Consider the following 25,517-nt stretch of genomic DNA (forward strand, 5'->3'; position numbering starts at 1 on the left):
TCGCTTGACAACAGCTAGGAAGAAGGGAAGTGGAACAAAAACGGATCTGAGGAACCACCACAAGGACGCGAAGGTAAAACAAATATTACGGAGGAGACCAGATCTTTCTGTCCGTACCATTGCTCGTAAAATGAAAATGTCGCCAACATTCGTGCACACTTCTAAGCAACGACAAGGCATGAAGTCTTTCAAGGTGAGGACTGTGCCAAACCGTAATGGTAAGCAAAATACGACGGTCAAAACACGCGCTCGTAAGCTTCATCGGGAATATTTAACGAAGTTTCCATGCGTTCTGATGGACGATGAAACGTATGTCCTAGAAGACTTTAAACGGCTTCCTGGTATGTCTTTTTGCACTGCCAGAAAACAGAATGGCATTGCAGAGCATTGTAGAACAAAGAAGAAAGCCAAGTTCCATAAAAAATACTTAGTATGGAAGGCCATATGCAGCTGTGGTCGAGCAAGCAAAAGTTACATTACTACGGGAACGGTTAACAAGGAAATATACCGTGAAGAATGCCTGCAGAAACGATTGTTACCGTTCCTACACAGTCATGATGTACCCTCGCTGTTTTGGCCTGATTTGGCATCCTGTCACTACGTCAAAGATGTTTTGGAATGGTATGATGCTAATGGAGTCTATATTGTACCGAAGGAGGCGAATCCACCTAACTGTCCAGAATTACGCCCCATCGAGCGGTATTGGGCTTTGGTGAAGAGAGAGTTGTCCCAGCACAAACAACAAACAACAACTATCGTTAAATTTTAAAAACCTTGGACAAACGCAGCAAAATTGGTTGCCAACAAGTCTGCACTGACCCTCATGGCAAGCGTAAACTCCAAAGTTCGCCAATTTTTCATGCAGACCAAATAAGTATTGTTAATTTGTTTGATAATTAATCACAATACACACATAAATGATATAAAACTGTTTCATGGATTACACTTCTAGCAAATTTGTTTATTGTAAAATTGAGGTGTCCAGATTTTGTCGCGAACAAGCCTTAGTCTGTAACGCTCGCTCGTAATGGAATCGCCTGTTTTTAGCAAATTTAGCTTTAGCAAAATTATACATAGGGCTGACAAAATTCTGGCAGGTAGACGGGAATGGTTATGTTTAGCAAACTTTTTTTACTAATATTTTTCCTAGCTAATTTTAGTACTTCCCGTGTGGTGTATTTAATTGTATTCGTATACTGTTCTTCTGATTGATGAATTTTAAGTTCATATTCATACGTTGAATCGAAGTTTGCTTCAGCTCAAACTAGGCTAAACATTGCAGCACAATTTTGGTCCCGCTATGACTATGATGTTGATGTTAAATTCGATGGCAATGATTGATCGGGATATTTTCTTTTTTGTTATGTTTTGTTTTCTTTTCGTTGGAGTTATCGTCAGCAATGTAAAACCTAAGTGCAACATTCCGTTTTCGAAATTTAACCTTCTGGTTTTATTCGAAAGACTTCGTAGCCAGCTGTTAAGAGCATAGGACGAATCATTCAAATCCTTGCACCGATATGAGCAAATCATTTGATGCTGTTAGTATTAATAACATCTTAGAAGTAGTTGAAGACTTCAGCATTCTTTTTTCCCATTAAGATTATGGATGATTGCTTGAAGTTGCCGCGTGATTTAGACCATTTTGGAACGTTCTGTGAAAACTGCGGATTAAAAGCTAATACGAATAAGTGTTCAGTGATGACATTTACTAGGAATATGTACGTGAACTAGGGCTAGCATTCGATACATCACTTCCCTTTGTTAGACATATTGACAACATGATTAACGAGAACCTTAATTTTTTTGCGCTTGTCAGGAGATTTGTCCGTGACCTCGATAAGATAGCTGTTCAACTAACCTGCTAGCCGTAATCAGATCTTGCAACTTGAAGCACTAAACATTGCATTCTATAGGTTCAATTACTTTTTGGGGCATAAATTACATTCAATACTGAGATTTCTGCCCAACTAAATTTCATCACTATATTTTCACTTTTTCGCCGTCGAATTTTCGTTATTTTTTTTTCTGCCGTTCCATTCAACACATCACTCGCGAAACTTAACTTGAAACACAGAAAACATTAACCCGACAATTATCTGGTAAGATATTATAATTAGTTTGCCCAAACTGTTCACTTGAATTAATATGAAAAAAATTGCTTCGTTTCGATTGCAACTCCGAATCCGCGACCGTCGTTATTGATACGTTACCAAGGAAACGGGTGTATATGTGGAGTGATGCCATATTTACGTTGAGCATGAAATTGGCCAATAATTTTCGCAATTAAATTAACGAACGTTAAGTGTCGAAAACATACTTATTCACTGATAAAATTCACCGTAAACAACTTTTTCAACAGCAAAAATAGACTGAAGTTTTTGGAGAGTTTTAGTAGAATACGAAACCTAAAATTAAAAAATAAGAAAACTCATTCAAATTAATTCTACTATTTATATTTTATTCACGACAGATACGTATTTCGGTTACGACTTGCAGGCTTCCTCAGTGTCAGAGGCCTGCAAGTCGTAGGCGAAATACGTATCTGTCGTGAATAAAATATACATAGTAGAATTAAATTGGATGAGTTTTCTTATTTTTTAATTTTGTATGTATGTATGGGGATAGCCACCATCACCTCAAGGGTTTCCCATTGTATGCAAGTAGAATTACTGCAGTATCGAATTTATCTACCCAGTAACTTTCATGTCAATGCTGTTCGTGAAGGACCAAAAGGGGTTGGGTGGATCTATATGCAATGTCGCTTATATGATTCCACGGGAATATAAGACACTCCTTCCAGCATAGACCTCCGGTTTCTAGATACATAACTCCGCCGTGCAAACTTATCTTGCGTGATGATTTGTGTGCTAGAAGGGCGCGTCAAAATCCTCTCCGACCTTATATGACTTGGGCTGGTTACCACATCCCTCATAGTTTTCTTATTTTTTAATTTTAGCAAAAATAGATACGCGATTCTACGTTTCATAATTGTTCATAACAGATTAGTTGCTACTACTAGCAACTCAGCATAAACTTAGCATAAACAAAACGATAGTGGCCACAGGTACTGAAATCAGCAAACAAGCAGCTGGACTCTGACGACCTTCACCTTAATGCGCTTCACTTTTGCACTCGATTGGTTGAAAATGGGTAAAAAATAAGAATTGCACTTTTAATACCTCGGTTTAATACGGTGCACCGCTTGTTCGCCAAGGGGCCCGAAAGATTCAAAAAAGGTTGAATTTTAAGCAAACCTTGAGATCTCTCTCTCTAACTTCTCTAACTAATTTCACTAACCATTTATCTGAATCACTCTCAAACTTAAATCAACCGATTGAGCCGCCCCAGCTAGTTTCCCCTTTTACTAGGCTCCAGTCTTCGACAATTTCCATAATCCCAATTGCCAGGGAACGCGCTCGCTAAGTTTGATACAGAACAGTTGTGGCGTTTCAAGGTTATGCAAACATCGACATTTATATCTAGAGATAAATGGGCTTTTTTCACAAAAAAAATTGGTACAAATTTGGGCCGAAGGGTCCCAGAATTACAATGTAATTTTGTGCATGGGTATAGCTAATACACTTCTGGATGAAAACGATATTTGAAAAAGGGAGGTCTCTTTTTTCGCAGATACCGCTAAGTGTAATTCTTCGATTTTTACGCTTATTTCAGAACTTCATAACTCTTAAACCAAGCACTGCAAAATAAAACTAGTTTTATTAAAATGGAAGTGAACTTTTCTGCAATCCTTTGGGGCAATGTATGTATGTATGTATGGGGGAGAATCCACCATCAGTTCAAGGTCCTGCCAGTGTATATGGGTAGACTTACAGTAGATCCAAATTTGATTTAACTTCAATTACGTAGTCGTGCTAACGTAAGAACTAGAATGACTCTTAAATACCTTTGGACACTTTACTTTTTGTTCTTACAAAGTATTTACTTACAAATACTTTGTAAGAACAAAAAGTAAAGTGTCCAAAGGTATTTAAGAACCAAATTTGATTGTCAAATGAATTTCGAACTAAAGTTGTTGTGGAAGGACCAAAAGGCATTGGGCGGACCCACAAGCAGAGACACTTGTGCGCATTCCGAGATTATAAGAATTTTCTTCCACCATTAGGATCCTTCCATGTAACAATCAATTTCGCTGCATCAGCTTTAACCCACGTGATGGTTTGTTTGTTCGAAGAGTGCAACATAAATATTGTTTCAGACCTGCAGGAGTTTCCTCCTAGTGATTCCGGTTGACTCCTCACTCCATCCTCCAGTTTTCCACTCATATGATGCCTCTGTATTCATGAATTTATCATATAATGCATGTAATGAATTTATCAAACGATATATAATGAAATGAAATTAATATGTATAAAAATAGAACAAGCTCACCAGCAGTCCTTTGCATCAGATATAGTTGCAGCATAATGATGCCATCATTTGAGTTTCCATCAGTCCTACATGTACAAGAACCCAACAATATCCATGTATATTATTAGCAAGTTTTACGGTCAATGTTTCTATTGTATAGTAGGTTTTTGAAAAGCTAGAACGAAACAAAAAATTAGAATATATGTTGGGGCTTACCTATCAACGGGGCCGGGTGGATTAGCGCCTGCCCAAAACTAAAATTTTGATATCAGGCAGGCGGGATCCACGCAGCATCGCACCTCCTAGCTTAGCTACTCAGTCTTAATGAAAGAGCATTACCGGGTATGACCACGTGGAGGTGCTAGATAGGAACTTGGGATGGCTAGAGCTATGTTGGACGCATCTTCATTGCCTTCTCCCCTTCATACCCTCCTGCAATCGTTTGGGACAATTTATGGAGAAAAAAACCACAGAGGCACTGGACAAAAGGAGACTGCACAACCCCCCTTATTAATGTAGCGACATGGGTTGGGCTATTTTTAGACACAGATTGTGCCTCTTCTTCCACCTACCGTAGAAACCACCGACCGAGAAGTTTAATCTAACTTTGTGTTTACTGGCAGGACGACGACACTATGCATTGAACAAAAGGTAGGAGTCACAACGACAAATTGTTAAGCGTAGCTACCTATTACCCCCCCTCCCCCTTCCTTTCCACTCTTTCCCCTGCATTCCCAAAAAATCCTTCTCCATTACTTTCCCGTGCCGTCCCTTCATCAATACCCATCGTAGAACCATCGTTTCAAAAAAATATTAAGCCTTCTCAGTAATACAGAAAAAATATCATTCGAGAAATGTTTTTCACAAAACTCGAAAAAATAATATTCTATTATATGGTAAATTTTCTTCCTATGGTAAAAAACTTCCTATAACAAATATTTTCCTATGAAAATGTAAGCAATCCGACAAATTCATTGTCTAGAAAAAGTTTTGAAATTTACAAAGTAAAGTCGGAGTAGATTTTCCGACTGCACTATTTTTTCAAAAAATAAAAGTCCTCTTGGAATCCGCTGTGAATATAACGAAGAGAATAAGCTTGAAATATTGAGCTGTGATGCAAACTACTTCCACTTTTTTATTGGAGTTGGATGTAGCTCTTGCAAACGGGTCAAAGAATACGTAAACAATTGGCCCAGACGAAATAACCACCATAGAAAAGAGTATTTCTTAAACCTTTGGGTACCACTCGGAAAATGAGCTTTCTGGTTTCCTGACAAAATGTTATTTCGAGATAGCATAACGAACAATCAATGCTGTTTGGTTTACTTGTTCAAATATAGAGTGGAATAATGCTGCGTAAAGGAAGCGCAACAGTAAACTAGAGAAAAACGTCTAGACTGTGTATAAGCTGTAAAATAATGAACGTTTGAAATCATCTGTAGCATGGAATGCAAATAATTATCGTTCTGCATTATAATGAGCCGCAGTCAGTTGCATTCATCGATAAAGTGTATAAAATCCCTTATTTTGTTCTGAAGAAACATTGCATAGCGAACCTCAATAAACACTATAGACAGAACTGCAAACTCATCATGATAATGATGACCTATGTTGGTACCATCAGATCAATCTACTGCTACTGTCACCATCATATTTATCTGCGAAGTTTACAGAACTATCGATACTCTCGGTAATAGCATAGCGGTATCTAGCAAATTTTCGACTTCTGGAGCAGCCTTCCCCATTACCTTTGGCTTCAAAGCATCGAAGAAGCCAACAGAAGTATCGATGGTGTTATATTGGCCATCCCTAGTCCACAGACAAAAACCAGTACCCAACAACTAGCGCATAGAGAGTCGTGTATAGTGTAAGTAATCAATTCGCTAGCTCGGGCTAAGTTATGGTGACTGGAGACGACGATTACCTGCATGTAGCAGAGCAGGGTATATTTGCAGGGAATGACCGGTCAAACTTGAGAGAACGGAGTGAAGCGAAAAAATATAAAATAACCTGTTTCTTTATTATGTTATTTTAATTTTATTATATACATCGTTGGAATGTTCGATCTTCTTTCGCCTGAGTACTTTTGTGTTTGGTCTCGAGAGCTTTTGGAGAGAGGTTTCCACCTTTTATCCTCCTAGTGGTGTCGATCTTAAGCGATGGCGTTGCGGCGATGCGATGGTGGGTTTTCTTCTCGTGCCAATTGGCCCACCGTGCCGCGCTGCTTCTGGCTAGTGAAGTTCGAACCGAACACAGAAGATCTGGAGAGTCCTTCGATCGCTTCTTTTTGGCAAAATTCACCCGGCACGGCACACCTTGAAAACGATCGTTCCACTTTGAAGAGTTCAAGTTCTTCTTCGTCATGACTCCACTACTAGCTAGATGGAGGAAGCTTACTTGAAAATTTCCACTTGATCTCTTGCCTGGGATTGCGTAGCGCTTAAAGGCAGACTTGGCTTAATATGCTCAAACGAATCAACTAGAAAATTTAACAATCTATAATTTTCTTTACAAAAAGTTTAAAAAAAATCAGTTTAACCAATTTAAGCATAGTTTATCATAATTGGTTGTAATGCAGCTGAATCGTAAAATGCAGTACATCGGAGAGCAAGATTTTCCGCTTGTTCAGCGTCTGAGCTAAGCAAAGTTCTGCTCATGGATGCAAAAGTACTTTATTTGAGTGATCAAATAGATATGCATGCAGCCCGTGTGTTAGTATGAGATGCAAGCTTTGTACATCTCGCGCTAGCGCTAGAAAGTATGAGAAGCAAGCTCGATCGCTTTGCGCTCACTTATGCTCTTTTTTACGATTTTTATCCAATGTGTAGAAGACTTCACTATTCGTTCGTTGGAAATACCTTTACAGTGCTTCTTTCACATGCACACAAAGTCCCATATGAATGATCGAGGGGCTAGGGGCTTGACGTTCTTTAATATAGTCAGGTGTTTTGGGCATTCATTCTCACTGCGATGTTCAACAGCTGTTGAACAAAAGAATTATTAACTTGTAATAAAAATTGAATGTAACAAAATAAAATATATAAAATTCAGTGTGATGTTTTATGCTCTTAGAGTATTATAGTTTGCGGACTTAAAAATGAAAACCAAATTGAAATAATATCGAGGTAATCAATTATTTCAAAAAACTCTAAATGGAGAAATTTCAATTTTCTCAAGCATCGCATGTTTCAAAAACCCATAACTCTTCAACTAATTCTTGTAGAACAAACACTTTTATGATGGTGCTGGTATGATTTAACCATGCAAAAAATTGTACAAAATGACACAATAATGAAGCAAAACTAAATTAAATAAGAAACACTAACCTCAAAAAGACTGAAACGAAATAAATAGAACAGAAATAATGGAAAAATTACACATGAAAAAGCGCAAAAAGTGTGTTTAGTTGATTTTTCGAGTAAAACATTAAATGTTTTGAATCAATGTACTATTTTGAGGTTCGCTTTGTAAAAAAAAGTGCAATTTGAAGTCAAAATATAAGCCCAACAGCCAGTTTAATTTGTTGCAAAGCTTTTAGTCTGAATTGGTCCAATTTCTAATAAAATTTCTAGTGTAATGTTTAGTCCAATTTGAAGTCCAATATCAAATCATGTCCAATTTCGCGTCCTACTTCAAGTCAATTTCAAGTGCTCCAGCAGCGATTTTCATGTACATATAAAAAAATATTTCTATGGATGAAGAGTTACGACTAACATACGAAAGGGTGTATTTTCATAAATAGAATAATTTTTTGAAACTAATTTTCAAAATATTTCGAGAATGGCTAACGTTAGGACGTCTATCACTAAAAGCAAAAAAAAAAAACTTTGGGTATAAACGTCATTGAAGACTTGATGCTTCTTTATCGACCGACTTCGCAGTCATTTATTAGAGTGCAGGACAGTTACGTACGGGGCTAGTGCAATGATCCTAATAATTCTACAACCGGCTTGCTAGACCGTACGATGCCGGCTAAGTAGGCGGTTAGAAGGTTTGACGGTTGTCACTAAAAGTGTTTTGGTTTAACGGGAAATTATCGGTGTCGGTGAATCGATCTCGCCCTTCAGGATCTTTGCCACACATAACTACAGCTTGCCGAACTTTCCTAGTGTTTGAAGACCCAGAAGACGACAACGATTGGGAGACGATGGAAGATTTGCTGGACCAGATTCCACGCAAGCTGATAAGGACACCAAACTATGCACGCATTTTTGATCGGTGGACGTACCAGGGAACAGTATAGTGCCTTCAGACAGTGAGGATAATTTAAATCACGAAATCGGCTTGGTATCAAGCAGTACTCCGAGGTCATAGACTTGGTCGACTTTCGAAATTATCTGTTCATTTATTCGGTAGATGAAGAAGATTAGACTAGCGATGCGATGGAAAGTCATTACTTGGCACTTCGGGATTCTGATGACCAGCCAGTTTTTCCTGCACCAGTCAGCGAACATATCCAAAAGCCTCTGAAGCCGCATACAATCATCTATAGAACGAACTGGTGAATACAGTTTCAAATCATTAGCGTACATTAGCTTGCATCCAACTCTAAGCAGCGGGGCGATATCGTTGAAAAACTGCACAAACACATGTTGCTGCCTTGAGGCACACCCGACAAATCAGTAAACCAGGAAGAGAAACAAGAGTTAAGCTGTACACGCAGAACTCTGCCGCATAAATAGGAGCTGAGTCATTCTGTGCAAATCTGAGATGTGCCAAGTCGCGAGATTTCCTGCAGTAGTATTTTATGGTCAATACGATCGAACGCTGCTTTTAGATCAATATAGATTACGTCTATTTGTGCTTTTTGTTCCATGTGGGAAATACACACGTAAAATCCATAAGGTTCGTGCTTACGGATCGACATAAATCCGTGTTGGTGGGAAGAAATATAGTATTTTATGCAATTAAATGAAATTTGAAAAATACCTATAAAATATTTCCTTAAAGGTGAAATTAGTCGTTATCGATTCTGCCAGTTTCAAATGCAATTTTTTTTGTTTGGAACAAAAATTCTTTTCATGAAAATATATTCGCTGTGTTCAGATTGGCAAGAAGAATGCAGTGAATACATTTTTATAAACAGAACCCCGCTTTTGGACACAAAAACTGCTTCCGAAATTGGGCTCTCTGACGAAAAGTTAATGACTGCTAATTTCCAGTTAGGCGCCTATTTTCGGATGATGGTTCTTGAACAATTTTTCATTATTTTTCTATTTCTATTCTATTAAATACTCAACTTTAGAAATTGATATGGTAAAACAGACCTTAAATTTGAAAAACAGAAAAAAATTAGTGAATTTTTTATTATAAAGTTCAACGGATTGTCTAAAACATCTTCTTAGACAATATTCCGTTACAGTCAATAGTGTAAATCCCACTGAAGTAGCACAATTAATTGAAAAAAATAATCTGCAATCATATCAGATAATTTCTGTTTGTCATTCAAATCAATAATCATTGACACACCCCCCGCCATACGCAATACGAACCCAAACAAAAGCCCATTCTCGGACTTCCTCCGTACACAAACTACGAGAGCGAAGGAGGCCGTGTATTGTGTTGTGTGTGGCTATGCTGCTGCTGCTGTGAACCGACCGAACCACCCGACGATCGGGCATGAGAATGTACGGTGCCTTGCGTACGTACGCTGACGACGGTGGGCACGGTGACCGCACCGTCAGGAGCGTCGTCGTCGTGTTTGTGAATGATTGTGGCGCGAGAGAATGGCGAGAGATGAAGGTGAAAAGCTCACTTTTAGCTCGCAGCTCAGAGTGAGAATTTTCTGTTTTGCAATTGAATTGTGTGTTTATGCTGTGTGCCTGCTGTGTAGTTCCCATGGTCGTCGTCCGTCACGTCATTCAAAACTAAGCTGGTAGTGTTTAGGTGTGTGCGGAACTTGTCTGGCGACTTTGAACTAGCGGGAGTCTCGGAGCTGAACTGGTGTCTGACAATAATTAGTCAAGTAGAATCAGTTGTTGAGTATGGTTGAACTCTGATTTGGTTCTGTCGACTCGGTTATCCGTGTGTGTCTTTGGTTCGTTGGCAGTATTGTTGTTGTTATTCTTTTCTGTTGTCTTTGCGAGTTAAAGGCAGTCAATCAGTTCAGTGTGGACACTGGAAAGTGGGCAGAAGTACGCGGATCCAACACAATCTTCTCCTCCACACACCATTGCTATAGCTTCATTTTTGCTTCGTTCTTTTCGCTGCTTCATTGGTTTTTTTTATTTCGGTGGTTCTGTTTTGCGCTGGCTGGTGAAACACTCCTGTTGTATACTCGAAGATACAGCAGCAGCTCGTGAGAAGTGTCAGTGCTCTGACGTGTGCAATTGAATCGTGACACGAAGGTTTTTGGGCAGTTGCAAATTGCTACTTTCGTCAAGTGGATGTGTTGTACGCCGTGCAGATTGGCGTTTGCAAGCAATGCAGAAAATGCACGAATGACAATAGCGAAACAAACAAATTGTTTGAAGAGAAGAGGTCGTAAAGTTAAGCAAAGTGCAGTGCGATTGTGTTCCCGGAAGAGTTAGGAGAAAAAGTTCATTTGCCATAATCGATAGTTTGAGCTCGGGAAGATTGAAAATTGGAACAGTTTTGCATTGTTCAATGATTTTTTTTCTCTGAAAAACAGTGAAATAAGTAGCACTTGAAGAAAACAAAAAACAAGTGCATATCTTCCAGCTGCGTTTTCCATCGAAAACAAATAAATGATCGTGTCTTATGCGCCTTAACTTTTGTGCGTTTAAGGGAACCAAATGCCTTTTAAATCAGTCGCAAGCCTAGCGGAAGCGATGCAAAGTAAGAGTATAATTGCAACAAATTGCAAGTTTAGTTGTGTGGTCTGAAATCACTGTCGAGTGGATACCCCGTAGAAGAAAACAAGTGCGAAAGTAAAAAGAATATTTACACATACGCAAGACGAGTTTTGTTCGCTAGAGTTGACGAAAAAGAGAAAACACGGCAAAGAGAAGCAAGAAAACAAAAAAGCAATATTAAGAAAAGCTAATTTTATCGCTTAAGTAAAGTTGAAACGACGGAGAAGCAAAGTCACAGCCAAGTGTCTCCACAACGGACCTAGGGGCGAGAATACCAAGACGTAGACAGAAAAAAAACAAGGCAATAAGTAAAACGCGCATATACGTTCTCTCGCGCTCGCGTGCGCTGCTCTCCGACCGAACGAACACGTATAGAAAACTACACGGCTTAGCGGATACAAGATGGCGTTCAACAGCAATAATAGCAGCAACAACACCAGCAGCAGCACAAACGCCTCTGAAAATGATGGGGCAAGCAAAAAGAAAAATCTGATAATTCTGGTGGATAAAGACTCTAACGATAAGTTGAACGAGCTGTTCGATAAAACATTCAGCAATAAATTACCGCTGCAAATTCCCTACCGTATGCGAAAGTTGCCAGACTCGTTCTTCAAGCCACCGTCCTCCGGGTCTAAATCACCGTCAGTTTCACATTCACGAGAGAATTCGGCTGATTCGGCCTTTGGTTCCGGGACTACCATACTGGGTGGAGTCACAACCGGTCCAAATGGTCTGCCGATCCATCACAGCCGTGCCCATAGCAGTCCGGCCTCGCTGGGCAAGATCCCGGCCGGTCTGGTGGCCAGCCTCACAGGTTCCAGCGGAGTCCAACAAACCAGCAACAGTAGTAATGTAAATAGCAGTAAGACACAGCAAACTAACGTAGGCAGCAGCACCGATGGCAATAGTCTTGGAGCAACGGGGCTCGGCCAGCAGCAGAGTGGCCTCACAAAGCAGGCTATTCAGCATCTACATAGTCGAGGACGTTCGTATGATGTGTCCAATCAGCACGCTTTCGGCGACTTGCCACCTGGCTGGGAACAGGCCAGGACACAGGACGGGCGCATCTACTACATAAAGTAAGTACCCTACTGAGTGGTTTCACTATTCTGCGTTGTCTCAATTGCAACACATTTCAATTCAACATGATTGATAGTATCCAATGTTGCTTGTTACTTTTTGGCCTCCCTGCTGGTAGTACATTTTACTGAGCGATTGACATTCGCTGGGTTGGATCTGACACACAGAGCCCACGCGTCTATACCAGTTTGTCTGGAAGCTAGGAATACGAGCGAAAAACTGAAAGGTTTCGCCGGTCGATTTATCTAACTGCACGTGTAGAAAAGTTGCCACTTCGGTAAAACCTTCCCAACAACAACCGTCGAGGGGCGACCACTAGAAGTGGAGCGTGCAAGCATACTTAATTCATTTACCTCCTGTTATGGCACCCACTTGTAGTATCTGCACGGGGACGTTAGTACTTCTATCTACAAGCGAACTAAATGAAGCGCAATAAACCTAAAATTTAATAACACCCGATTTGATGATACCAGCGTGATTAATTTTGCTGAGCTGCACTTCCAAGGAACAACTCTAATTTCGATAACAAACAGGAAGGTAACCTTACCCCAAAAGCTTACACCAAATCCGAATCACAGCTCACCACAACAAAGGGAATGCAGCCTTAGTGCAGCGCTGAAAATATCTGCACACTCAGCAGCAACGGCACAACTTTCCAAGAATCGTGGTGGCTTTGCTTATCTAGATTCTCATCGATATCCGGTTACCTGTCCCAGTCCCAACAACAACGGTGGTCACTTGTTGCGCGCACAACGCAGCACGCCGTCCCCTTTTGACGCCCGTTCTGGCCGTATTATACCCTTCGTTCTGTTTCACTTTTTCAAACTGTTTTTGTTTACTTCTACCTCCCCTATACCGAATCGATCCTGTTTGTTGGTTCATAATTAGGTGCCCCGCTCGTTTGCGTGTTTACCGTTTCTTCTATATCATACGAGCTCCTGATGGCTAGAAAGGTTCTCGTTCAGGTTCATTTAAGCTGGACACTTTAGTTTTACATTTGCTTCTACAAGTGTGGAATTTGATTTAGTTTTTGACGCAAGCCTTTACTTACTACGCCTGCTATATACTCTTGATACTGTGACATTGGAATGAAGGTTTTAGAAAACTCAAAAACTTCTTTACAACTGAATCCAGCGTCAGTAAATGGTGGGCGGGTAAAATTTCTAGTAATTCCACTACTTATTGGTTTTAATGGTGAATGGTGAAAGATTATGGGTTTTCTGAGTTTTTCACCTCCGTAGAAAAAAAAGTGGTTTCAGTTGATATTTTTCCAGAATTGTTAAGAAATTTGCTTGCATTTTCTTAAGAAAATATTTATTCTACGACGTTGGTTTAAAAATGATGAATTTTTGACATGTCAATATTAGTAAACAATAAAAAAAAGTTAAAAATATTACATGAAATATAATTTTGTGATAAACTTTCTCTATACGATGGTAGGTTCATCAGATGCCAATGATTAAGAAAAACGTGGAAAACCCATGTTTTTGGCCATAACTCAGGAACGCCAAAAACTTTATCGTAAGATTTTTGTATTTTTTGTGTTTCAATCTTGCCGGTGTCAAAGTGTTGATGTTTATATATTTCTAACATTCTAGGTGCAACTTTTCGGTTAAAAGAACAATTTAATTTCTATGCAAAACACGTTCCCTGTACCCTGTGGTTTACCTTGTTAGTCGTAGACTCGTAGCTCTTCTCTCCAGCAATGTTTGGGCAAGTGTGTTGCTGGATGTTCTTTTCTCTTTTTGCATATTATTATTCGAAGACAGTATGAACAAGCAAAGACAGTACAAATAAGTGAATCATTCGAGTGAAATACCCAGCATCCCCATAACGCAACTGTGAAAGATGCAGCAAATGATGCTTATAAATTAAATGTTTGCAGACTGTCAGACTCGCAAGTGTAGAATAAAAAAAAAGAATGAGGATTGGAAAAACCCTGGTTTACCTTTCCACTTACGGGCTAGTTATTTTTCAACCTCTCGAAAACTTAAGTTAGGTGTTTATCAAGTGAGTTAACTCTTTTTATAATTTTCAACAAGTTCAGCTATCGAGTTCAATTTTCAAGTTTTGTTGGAACTCTCTTGGTTATAATATGGGTTGTATAGGAATCTTTTTAAACTCATTAATTATTGGTAAACTCGCTGCTAACCTTCACTGTCTAAACAATGCGTTCTGTTTTTCTATTTTTCATTTGTCAATAATACACGACCACCGGTCGGTAGATGGATGGCACTCCTTCACCCGATCGTAATGGCGAGCGGGGTGCTGCTTTGCCATACCTGTGTATGTACATTCACCGTTCCGCAAATCTGACGAATTTCCCTTTTTCAATCGACTGCTTCACTGACTGTCTGGTTGCGTGCAATAGTGACTTATGTGTAATGTGTGCCGCCGCCGCCAACTGCCGGTTTGCAATCATTTTTATTCGATCTGCAATCTGGCTGCTGAACCTTTGCAATGGCTGCTGCTGCTGCTGTTGTTGTTGTTGTTGTTGTTGTTGTTGTTTGTGTTGCTGATACTTTGACGCTTCTTCGGTGAGGTGCAGCAGCACCCGTACATGATAGATCATTATCGATCGACATGAGAAGGGAGAGTCTAGCTCTAGCAGCGAGTGCTCGTCGTACAAGAGTTTCAACATATCGACATCTCGACTGCAGTTAGTACTTTTTTTCTCTCGTTTACTAGGTATAGGGTTCGAGCTGGTTGATTTGCCGTAGGCATAGGTTTTTCATACTTATACATGCGTCTCGGTATCATTCATTACTGGATAAACGTCAATCAGCGAACGGTTGAATGATAATTGTGATTGAGGCTTTCGTACCACACAATCTGCTGCAACGAATTGGCGTCAACCACTGCATGAAACCCCGTTCAATAATTGATGGGTTCAACCAGTGATTGGTAATACCACTTCAGAATTCATTGAAATTTTCGGAGTGTCGATACCTACTTGTTTAATTGAACTACCCTGCATAACCTATTTTATATTAACGTTTTATACAAATAATTTTTTAAAAATGAAATAAAAAATCAGCGGGGTTGTGTATATGACACGATCACATGGTTAACGTAGGACTACGTTGGTCTCGACGGCAAAATTATAATGGCAGCTCCTAACGATGGACCAACCTACTATGCATGTCCAACTCTCCAATGAAACTATTTTGACTAAACAATGCTTAATATTTTACAATTGCTCAAAAGCTGTTAAAAGAAATTTATAGATTGCTGTATTGCACTAGATTCTTAGCCATTTCCAATCAATTGAAACGAAAATCTTCAAAATAAATTAGCCTTCACTAAGCCTATAACGTGCGAAAACTATTTATTTTTGCTTTATCAAATGAATTTTCTAGTCTAAAAGGTGTCCTCTCCGATTTTCCGATTCGAAAATGTCGATTTAACCCTTCAATGACAAATTTGAGCAGCCCCTGCTAAGGACTGATTGACCTCGAAACATATAGTGATGCGGTTAATTCTGCACTTAATTTTCAGTTATCGAGCCAGACTAAATTCATTTAGGAATTTAAATTCAACCTTTCCATGACAAATTTTGATAGTCCTAATGAAGAATAACTGGCTTTGAAATGCTTGTTGATAGCGACTGAGTTTTCATGATTTTCGACGATCGAGAAAGTTTTATGTGTGCTTTTCTATTTGAACATGGAGAATAAGGGAGCCCATTAAGTTAAATCGGATAATTCGTGGAAATAGAAAAGCATATGCATAATTGGTTATGAATATGAATAATTAAGCATAAGCATAAGCATGAGCATAGGATACCGCTCGTGTGCTGCTACTCCGTTATTGACCAAGACCGATGAAAATTGCAAAATGATGGCTGGAAAAAGCATACTTGCGACAGCACGCTATTTTTCATTGTGCAACCTTATCAGGTCCCTGCATGCTGATCAATACCGACGCCAGCCACGTCCGAATGCGGGTCCTGGTGGGATGGAAAGGAATGTTAGTCCAATACTTGTTGCTACTAAAGACCAGGGAATCCTCTGCATTTCGGGAAAGGAATTGTTGTTAGTAGATGGGCGGAGCTAGATGGATAATGTAAGTATGTAAGCATCAGTCATATGAAACTAAGCTGGATATTCGAAAATTTTCTTGTAAAGTCAGTAACTACGAAAATTAAGATATAAAAAATACCTTTTTAACAAATTTAATACAATACTAATGGTGCTTATATACAACCATAATTTAATTTATATCGAAAAATACTATGCACATGCGAGATTTACGGCTCAAAAACCACGTAACAACTTGAACTTATCCGCGATCAGGGAAATCAAGGATAATGAAACGAGCCAATATAGTCCCTAAGTTGATAAGCATTTCCTCTTACCAACGCTAATATGCAGAGATATAGCGCCCTACACGCTTTGGTTATGAATATGAATAATTAATGCAAAACTTTTCCACGATTTAGCACAAGAGAACACTGAAAATCTTTTATTAGGCCTGCGGAAATTTTGGAAATGGCAGAAAATACCAACCGAGACAACATGATTTTACGCCATTTGCAGTAAGTTATCTTGCGTCGAGGAATTCAATAAATGTTTGTCTCGTGAAAGCACCAGACGCAATGCACTGGGTGGTAATTTGGTATTGGCTTTATAATTTCGGACAGAATTGGCAAGAAAATACAATAAATTCTTCAATTATTATTTTTTTGGCCCTTAAAAGGACCCTATTGTTTCATTATCATAACTCTAGCTTTCAATTTTACTAAGAGCAAGGGTGCTTTGTGACAACCTTATTTTTTCGCTGTACTATATTATCACTGTGACCAGCATTTTGATCTATTGTGATCACGTCCAAGTGTTGTGTGGTATTCCGTACTTCGTTCTTTTGGCAGTATCGCTATAGTGTGAACGAACTGCTTTTATTATCAGTGCTCAAGTGTAAGTGTTTTCACCCTTTTTTATGCTTTTTATTATAACACACTCTTTTATATGAAAGATTTGCTTCGACTAGAAAAACGGCCAAGAACCACTAGCAACTGGATAACTTCAACAATTTGGGAGGAGAAGAAATTACTGGAAGAGTGGATAGAAGATGTGGTTTGTCCCATCTACAAAAAGGGCGATCGGCTAGATTGCTAGTAATTACTGCGACATTATGCTGGTCAACACTGTCTACAAGGTGTTGTTCCAAATTTTATTATGTCATCTATCCCCAATAGCAAAATAATTCGTAAGGCACTATCAGGCGAGCTTTATGTGGGCCCATGCTACTGCGGATTAAATTTGTACTTTCCGGAACTGGCCGGAACACGTCGCAACGATGCGGGACGACTGTGGGATTCAAGAACCTCACCGGCACCAAGCATAGATGGGTCCAACTTGCTACTGGCTCGACCAGGTTGAAAACGATTTGCGTATGTCGAGCCGCTCAACGAACTGGCGACGAGTATCCCAGAACCGAGCACAGTGCACAGTGGTTTGAATGCTCGAAATCGTGAACTCTATTAATAACTCTTTTAATAGTGATTTTATTAATATAGTATCTTTGAGAGAATTTTTGTATATCAACAGACGCAATGGCTGATCATTAGTTTTAGTTCGGAACTCAACCACAGAAGGTGATGCATTTTGTTTTACGATATAGAGCTATGGTTTCTTCGGAAAAGTTGTAAATAATATTATTTCAAAAATATTTGTTGAAGATATCATTTTTCTAAGTATCATAGTTTTCGAGATATCAAACGTCATTTTTGACAGACCACATCAATTTTATCAGTATATATTTAAAACTAAACAATTTAGGCAACAACAATGTTCTACAGATATGTGAATATCATGAAAATACAAAATTATGCGGAAGACCGCGATCCTGTATCTTCAACTCAGACTGAGTTATTGATAGATTTAGTGTGAAAAATGGCACATTTTGTACTCGTATAGGTTGAAAAAGTGCAAAATATGGCTACTGGAATATATATACGAACTAAAAGTACATTTAAAACTGATCTTAAATTGTGTTCAGACATTTGTCTCATTTAGTATCTTCATGGATTTTGATGGATGTATTTTAAAACGAACATTACTCTTCTTCGTTATAGTGCACCATGTTAAGGGGACATGAACGACTGACATTTTTGAGAAAATCAATATCTTTATTACAGATTTTGATTCTACACACTCTTCCACTTATTTTGATACTAATTTTGTAATGATCCGACCATGGGAAGTGGATAAAAACGATCATACACGTAAGCATTCCAGTGCGGCGTGGAACCACCTCGATGGAATAAAACGCCGCTCCTGTAAACATACAATTTTCAAACTTCATGTACAGTCAGTCCATAATCCTGGGTCACACACAATTGTGGGTTATTTTAGCTTAGCTGCTAATTTCCGGTTTGAATATCACCTAATGATTGATCAAATTGTTAATGCTACTTATGAGTAACAATTTCACCAATCGATTAGTATAATATGCACGCTTTAAACGGCAGAAAGAGCTAAAATGATCCATAATTGTGTGTGACCCATGATCGTGGACTGACTGTACCTTTTTCTCGGAAACTACTCAACGTATTTGAAACAAACTTTTTATTTTGTTTTGTTGGTAGAAGTTCGAAAAAGACTTTTATAACTTTTGAGATTTTGTACTCAAAACACAGCTTGAGAAAAAAGAAAAGGACGAAACAAGGCTGTTGAAACATAAAATTTTGTCTTCTTTTTCTTTTTTCTCAAGCTCAAAAGTTATAAAAGTCTTTTTCGAATTTCTATCAACAAAACAAAAAAGAGTTTGTTCCAATACGTTAAGTAGTCTCCGAGAAAAAGGTACAATGAAGGTTCAACGAAGCTGACTTTCGCCTCCCTTCGCTTCATACATGAAACAACTTGCTTCATTTGTTGAATAGAACGTTTCAAAAAAGGTTCAGTTGAAGTTGGTGACTGTTCCAAATGACGACGACTGAAAGTCAGGCATGATTTGTCGATATTGACTAGGTTAATTATAATATGCGTTACATTGTAGAAATGATACTCTAATTCAGTTCATTTGCATTCAAAGTAGCTGACCTTCTGCTGAATATTTGATGGAGAAGTATAAAAGAAAATTTAAAATCGATCGTCATGATGAAGTGAAAGCCGTTTCACTGATGCTGATTGAAGCCAGTTTTGAAACGAAGTGGCATGGAGTTCAAGGTGACGTTATCGGTCGCTTGGTCGCTTTTATCATCAATGGAAGTAAATGATATTCCAGTTGTTAGGATGTACGTCTAATTGTCGTCTGTGCTTGGGAAGTAAGGCGATCCTAGTGAAAATGTATGGAAAAATTTGACTTTGGAGCTTTTCGTTGATTTTCACTTTGTATCAACTAACAAACAATGTGGTACTAATTACCATACAATTGCTACATCTTTTATGAAGTGATTGGTGTACAAACCGTAGAAAACCGTTGAGAACTGGTAGAGTTATTAGCGTTCAAAATATTACATTATTTCGTGACGCTTGCCTGAATCTATTGAATAACGCCCTAAGGCGTAGTCCTACGTAAAAAAATAAAAATAAATTCACTGCCCTCAATTCTTTTATCGCGAAGCGATGATGACAAGGTTACAGATATCAGAATGGTTTATCATTCTACATGACATCTTGTGTAGCATCTTGATAAAATATCAGTCCTACTCGATTCGACGATGTGCAAACGGTCGGTCGGCGAGACTGCAACCCGCGCACACTTGCGCAGTTGTGTGCGGTGCTGTGCTGTGCTGTGCGTTATGCAGTGCAGTGCCTAGAAAATGTAAATAAACCCGATGGCCATCCATCCAATCCAGTATGGCACCTTAGCGCGAATGTTGCCGAGAGCAGGAAATCGACGACTATGGCAAACAACTAACGGTGACAGTTACAGTGGCGGCTACCGTAAATAGAGTACATATTTGTGATTCGACAATAGGGCCCCCTAACGGGATAGGTTTACCGTTGCATCCTGAGGCTGCACCGGCCACTTATACCTACCACCGATGATTGGTGAGGTTTCTGATTTAGCAAACATCTTTGCGAACGGACACAGTCGGTTCACGCGGGCAAACCAAGATAGTAGCTGTCAACTGTTACAACATTCTGCGGTGCCTGACAAGATGATACGCGAAACAGTGAAAAGCCTTGTTTGTCGGTCCGTGTCGCACTGTTATCATCGCATAGTTCAAGTAACTTGTTCTCGTGATTCCAGCGAAACTGAGCTCATTTTCCGAAAATAGAGATGTTGTAAAAGGAAGAAAATTGCGCGCTTGTCTTCGCCGGCCCGTATGGACCTGCTGCTGCATGATTTGTGGAAACGTGCGCGAGAGCTGTTTTCTTCTAATATGCGAAGCGACGGTCAGTCTGAAGTCGAGATAAGATTAAAGCTCCATTAAGGAAACTCGAGAGCAATTAGACCCCGCGCATGATCTCTATTTTTAGGGTGCACACGAGAGGTACACTACACAGTCCAAAAAGTTAGAAAACAAACAAATCGAACTCAGCAGAACGACTGCCTGTTACAAAATCAGGATGAATAAATTTAGTTTCTTTTCCATTCCGTCAAAACATTCACTAAGGTGTGTAATGAGCTAAACATCGTTATTTATTTCGCCCACTTTGAAGAGGCAAAATTTGCGATGCCACTAGTAGTAAGATGCTGTCACCGTCAAACCGAACCGAACAGTCATTTCGCATTGTTGCAGACTGGCAGTGCATCGTGGGGTCGATTTCCGACCGTATATTTGCTCCAAAACGGCTTTCTCTTTAGCCGGCAATCACTGTGTAAATGTTATATAGCTGTTAGAAGTACTTACCAGTTTCCGTTACATTCGTGCACGATTTAGCTTAAGCAGAAGTTTTCCTGACACGGCCGTTTTGCAGTTGCCTGATGCTTATTTTCAATTTTGCGCTTCGCTATTTTTAGCTCCTGGGACTGTTCAAATCTTTCACTGAATTAAACTCAATTCGATTCGCGTAAAAATACTCACCGCGCGCCGTCCGTCCGTCCGGTCCGTCCGTCGGTCGTTCCGACATCGACCGTGCGCGGCGTGCCGCCCCGCGGATCTATCCGCGGCAGCTTAGAATTTCTGTAAATTGCTTTATTCTGAAAGTTATGGTAATCTTTTCTCGTCATTAGAGACAAACTTAGTTTTTATGAATATTTATATGCGATTACTTACTGGGAAAACGAGCCTTATTTTTGGTTTGCCCCAAATGGCACTGATTATATTCTAAAGCCTGGAGCTCGAATCCAATGTCTGCGCTTGAAACTCCAACTCGCTCCAAATGACTCGGTTTATTGCTCCGCAATAGATATCTCGGTCGTCTTGGGTCTTGGGACTAGGAACATAATTGCTCACATAGGTTGCACGGTTTACTGCTGCTGGAGGAGCCCGAGTTGCCATAAAGCATGCTCGAAGATAGTTGACATGCAATTATTTTCAAGTGCGCAAGCATTCCAGTTTCAGCTAACTGCAGAGTTGTGTTTTTTTTCGTTCGTGTCTGAACTAATATACCAGAATGGCAGCATAATATTCAGCATAGAATGTGGTGCTCGAACTTATATCATGGTGGGCGTTGGACTTATTATGCGACAAAGTTGAAGTCTAGAAATTATAAAGAAAAAATAGTTAGATTTCCTAATTTTTTTTAAAGTACTTTTTCTTAGTACAGTTAAAGTACTACGAAGATGTATAATTACTATAAGAAAACAAAAACGTCAGTTTCAGAAACAATTCGATGGCATCATAGTCTCATTTCAAATAGTAGTTTTGTCATTAGCTTTTATCGATTAACACAGTTAAATGCTATAATTTAGACTTGCAAGTTTTACTACCTTTCTGCCAGTTTAAATCAATCTAAACATATACTGTGAGGTAACTGTTTTCTATCAGTCGCTAACACATTTCAGGCTCGTCAACCAGCTACAAGATTGTTGTGTCACAAAGTATTTCAGATGTTTTATTTGAAAACAAACCTCCTCATAAAATAAAGAGTAGTTTCATGAAATACAGTGGCTAGTTTCTATAGACGCACCCAACCTATTAAGTCATAGCACTTCCAGCCGAGATAGAAAGTTGAAACTTTTAGGAAAGCTTTGTTTTAGATCAACTAAGAAGAAACCGCAGATAAGTAATTTTGTCTAACATTAAATAAAAAGAAAACTTCCAATTAAATTCTACTGTTTATATTTATTCTCGACCGATACGTATTTCGCCTGCGACTTGCAGACTTTATCAGTGTCTGTTTTCAAACTCTAAGGACAAAGTCTAAGGACTTCGAAGACACTGATGAAGTGGAATTTAATTGGAAAAGTTTTCTTTTTTATTTAATTTCAGGTTTCGTATTCTACTAAGACGCTCCAAAAACTTCATGTAACTTTGTCCCTATGCCCCGTAACGATACGCTGCTAAAATACAAACAGTTTTTTTTTCACAGCTTCATCGCTGCGAAAATGTTAGAACATTAGCTTCGGATTTCGGAATACTGTTGTTCGCGCTTTTACCCGTTTCGCTCCCACATTCCGGGCGCAAAGTAACTATAGTTTTAGCTGGCTGACAATTGGCAAGACCTGTAAAACATAACATAGAACTATTTTTTGAAAAGAATTCAAAGTTATAGAGAGTTTTATGTGCCTTATTGGCGTGCCATGTTGAGCTTAGAGTGAATTCTAAGTGACTAGGTCATCAGAGTACTTTTATGGTGGTCAGTATGACACCCAATATCTTCTCCTTCCTTTTTTCCATCTTAAAAAGATAAAAACTAGGGCAACTAACCTGCTACTAGTAAGAAGTAAGAAGATTTTGCAACTCAAAGCACTAAACATTGCTTTCTTTATGTATATGCTGTTCCACTGAAGAATGAAATTTGTTCACAATTATAATTTATCACTTTTTTCGACACTTCCAAATTTCAGATCAACGCCTGAGTTGCTTTTTAGAACAAAATAATGATGATTTTGTCGAAACACTTTAACTAATTTCGATTGCAATCGAGAATTCACGGTAGTCGTTTGTTGACACGTAACCAAGGCAACGAGCATGTATATGCAGTGATACTTACCTACCTAAATAATTGACCACGAAATGGGCTATTGAATTGACTATAGTAGATCCAGCTTAACTTGATCCTCTGTTGGTGGCTCCACAGGTTGACCATCACTTACGCTTATTTTTATTCTATTCCTGCTATACTCCGTGTTTACTTCTCCAAGCGAGTGGTTAGTGGTTCAAATCTGAGTAGAATCAGGCCATTCGATGTTACGTGACTTTAGCACAGATTTATTATCAGGCACCTCTACTTATTTCCTTCTGCATTTATCAATAATAAATCCTCTAGTCAGGGCAAGTTACAAGAATGGCTCTTGCTCAAGTAGCCAAACAAGGCTCTTGTTCAAGAGGAGCTTGTAGGTAACTAGTCCACGTTCTTCCTGGTTCTAAAGAGCGAGATTGGTTGAAAAGTATAAAAAGAAAATAAGATGAAAATACTGCATGGATAATAAACAGCAGTTCGCACACTCTATGAGGATACTGCAAGAAAAATGAAGTGCGGAATACAATACTAGGATGGATTCACAATAGTTCAAAAGACTGGTCCCAATGTATATGTCCATACAGAAAACAAGCAGATTATCAGCACTGTCATGGAGAGGCATAGCAAAACTCCTGCTCTTCATCGGTTTGTAGTAATTCCGTACGTTGTTACTGACGAATCGCTCCTCTTCATTCGCAAGAACTCCCAAGTAACAGGTATAAAGCCACTTAGTTTTACTTGAATTTCATAAGGGTTTTGCTGCGGTATTAATCATTACCTCTGGTTTTATTGTGGTATTGCGCCAAGAGGACACGAGTCCGAAGAAAACCATAATAAAACTGTTAATAAAGCAAATTTATTGTGGTTGCTTATATATTGCCACGTTAGAACTTGAACTTACCATAATTCTGGCGTAGCAATACCAAACGGCGCAGCAATCAAAATTGATCTTATCGCGGTTGCTTGTCAAAGCGCAAGAAATCTGTTAGTTTTGTAGAGCTTTTAAAACGGTAACACCGTGACCAAACAGTTTTTTTTTGCTGGTTAATAGCAGGAATACTAAAGTTTAACACTAAAATCATTTTTTTATGTGAGGGCTTGTTGCCATATTCTAGTATTTTGATTTAGTTTACAAACCAAAATTCATCAAAGCAAAGAGTTTTGCGCAAAGAAATTTATTATCAATCAGTTTTCCTGTCACAGGAAGCAACTAAAATGATTTTGCTAGAAATTGAGATTGACTAACTGAATATATTTATTTGGTTAAAACAACCAGTTTTCATAAATTTCAAAATTTCAGTGGCGCGTGGATTTTATCATCCTATCATATCAATATGTACGATAAAATTTAATGCGCACATGCTGCAAACGAACTAAGACTGCTCAAAATTCATTATTTATTCTGTGGGATATTTTATTACGGTCGCTATAAACCAAATCGTTCAGAATGATCTGACAGTAAAACTTTAACTTTTATACTTCCGGATGTATTTTCAAGTTGACAAAGCTGGCGAACCGATATTTAGCTTTTTATCAGAGCAAAAAGCGAAAAGCTTTATTAAATTATGGCGGCGAAAGCTTAATCGGTTTTATTGCTGCTTTCAGCAGAACGTGATACGACTACTTGGGCTTATAAACTGATTCTTATAGAGGTTATGAAAACATTCTGAGGAGAGGGCCACTTGGTCAGAAAGCAGTTTTATAGCGGTCATCAGAAAATTTTATTAGCGGTTTTATGAGATGGGTCATGAAAACCACTATACGAACGTAATAAAACTTGGAATTGTTACTTGGGCGTGCTACTCATACTCATGCTTTTTAGATGAGGTAGAAAGTAGGAATGAAAATGGAATGGAAATGGAATGGAAATAGAATGAAAATGGAATGGAAATGGAATGGAAATGGAATGGAAATGGAATGGAAATGGAATGGAAATGGAATGGAAATGGAATGGAAATGGAATGGAAATGGAATGGAAATGGAATGGAAATGGAATGGAAATGGAATGGAAATGAAATGGAAATGGAATGGAAATGGAATGGAAATGGAATGGAAATGGAATGGAAATGGAATGGAAATGGAATGGAAATGGAATGGAAATGGAATGGAAATGGAATGGAAATGGAATGGAAATGGAATGGAAATGGAATGGAAATGGAATGGAAATGGAATGGAAATGGAATGGAAATGGAATGGAAATGGAATGGAAATGGAATGGAAATGGAATGGAAAT

At 38.8% G+C, this 25,517-nt stretch overlaps 1 protein-coding gene across 2 annotated transcripts in view; it reads left to right on the plus strand.

The window, feature by feature from the left end:
- Positions 1–10,315: 10,315 nt before the first annotated feature.
- Positions 10,316–25,517, plus strand: part of LOC128738317 (transcriptional coactivator yorkie) — a 51,464-nt gene continuing 36,262 nt past the window's right edge. For both annotated transcript variants that reach the window (XM_053833362.1, XM_053833363.1), the window contains exon 1: positions 10,316–12,262. In XM_053833362.1, the coding sequence (XP_053689337.1) occupies positions 11,586–12,262 (677 nt within the window). In that variant the 5' untranslated portion in view covers positions 10,316–11,585. The remainder of the gene's footprint in view (positions 12,263–25,517) is intronic.

This window comes from Sabethes cyaneus, chromosome 2, assembly GCF_943734655.1.
Source record: "Sabethes cyaneus chromosome 2, idSabCyanKW18_F2, whole genome shotgun sequence".
NCBI classification, from domain to species: Eukaryota; Metazoa; Arthropoda; class Insecta; order Diptera; family Culicidae; genus Sabethes; species Sabethes cyaneus.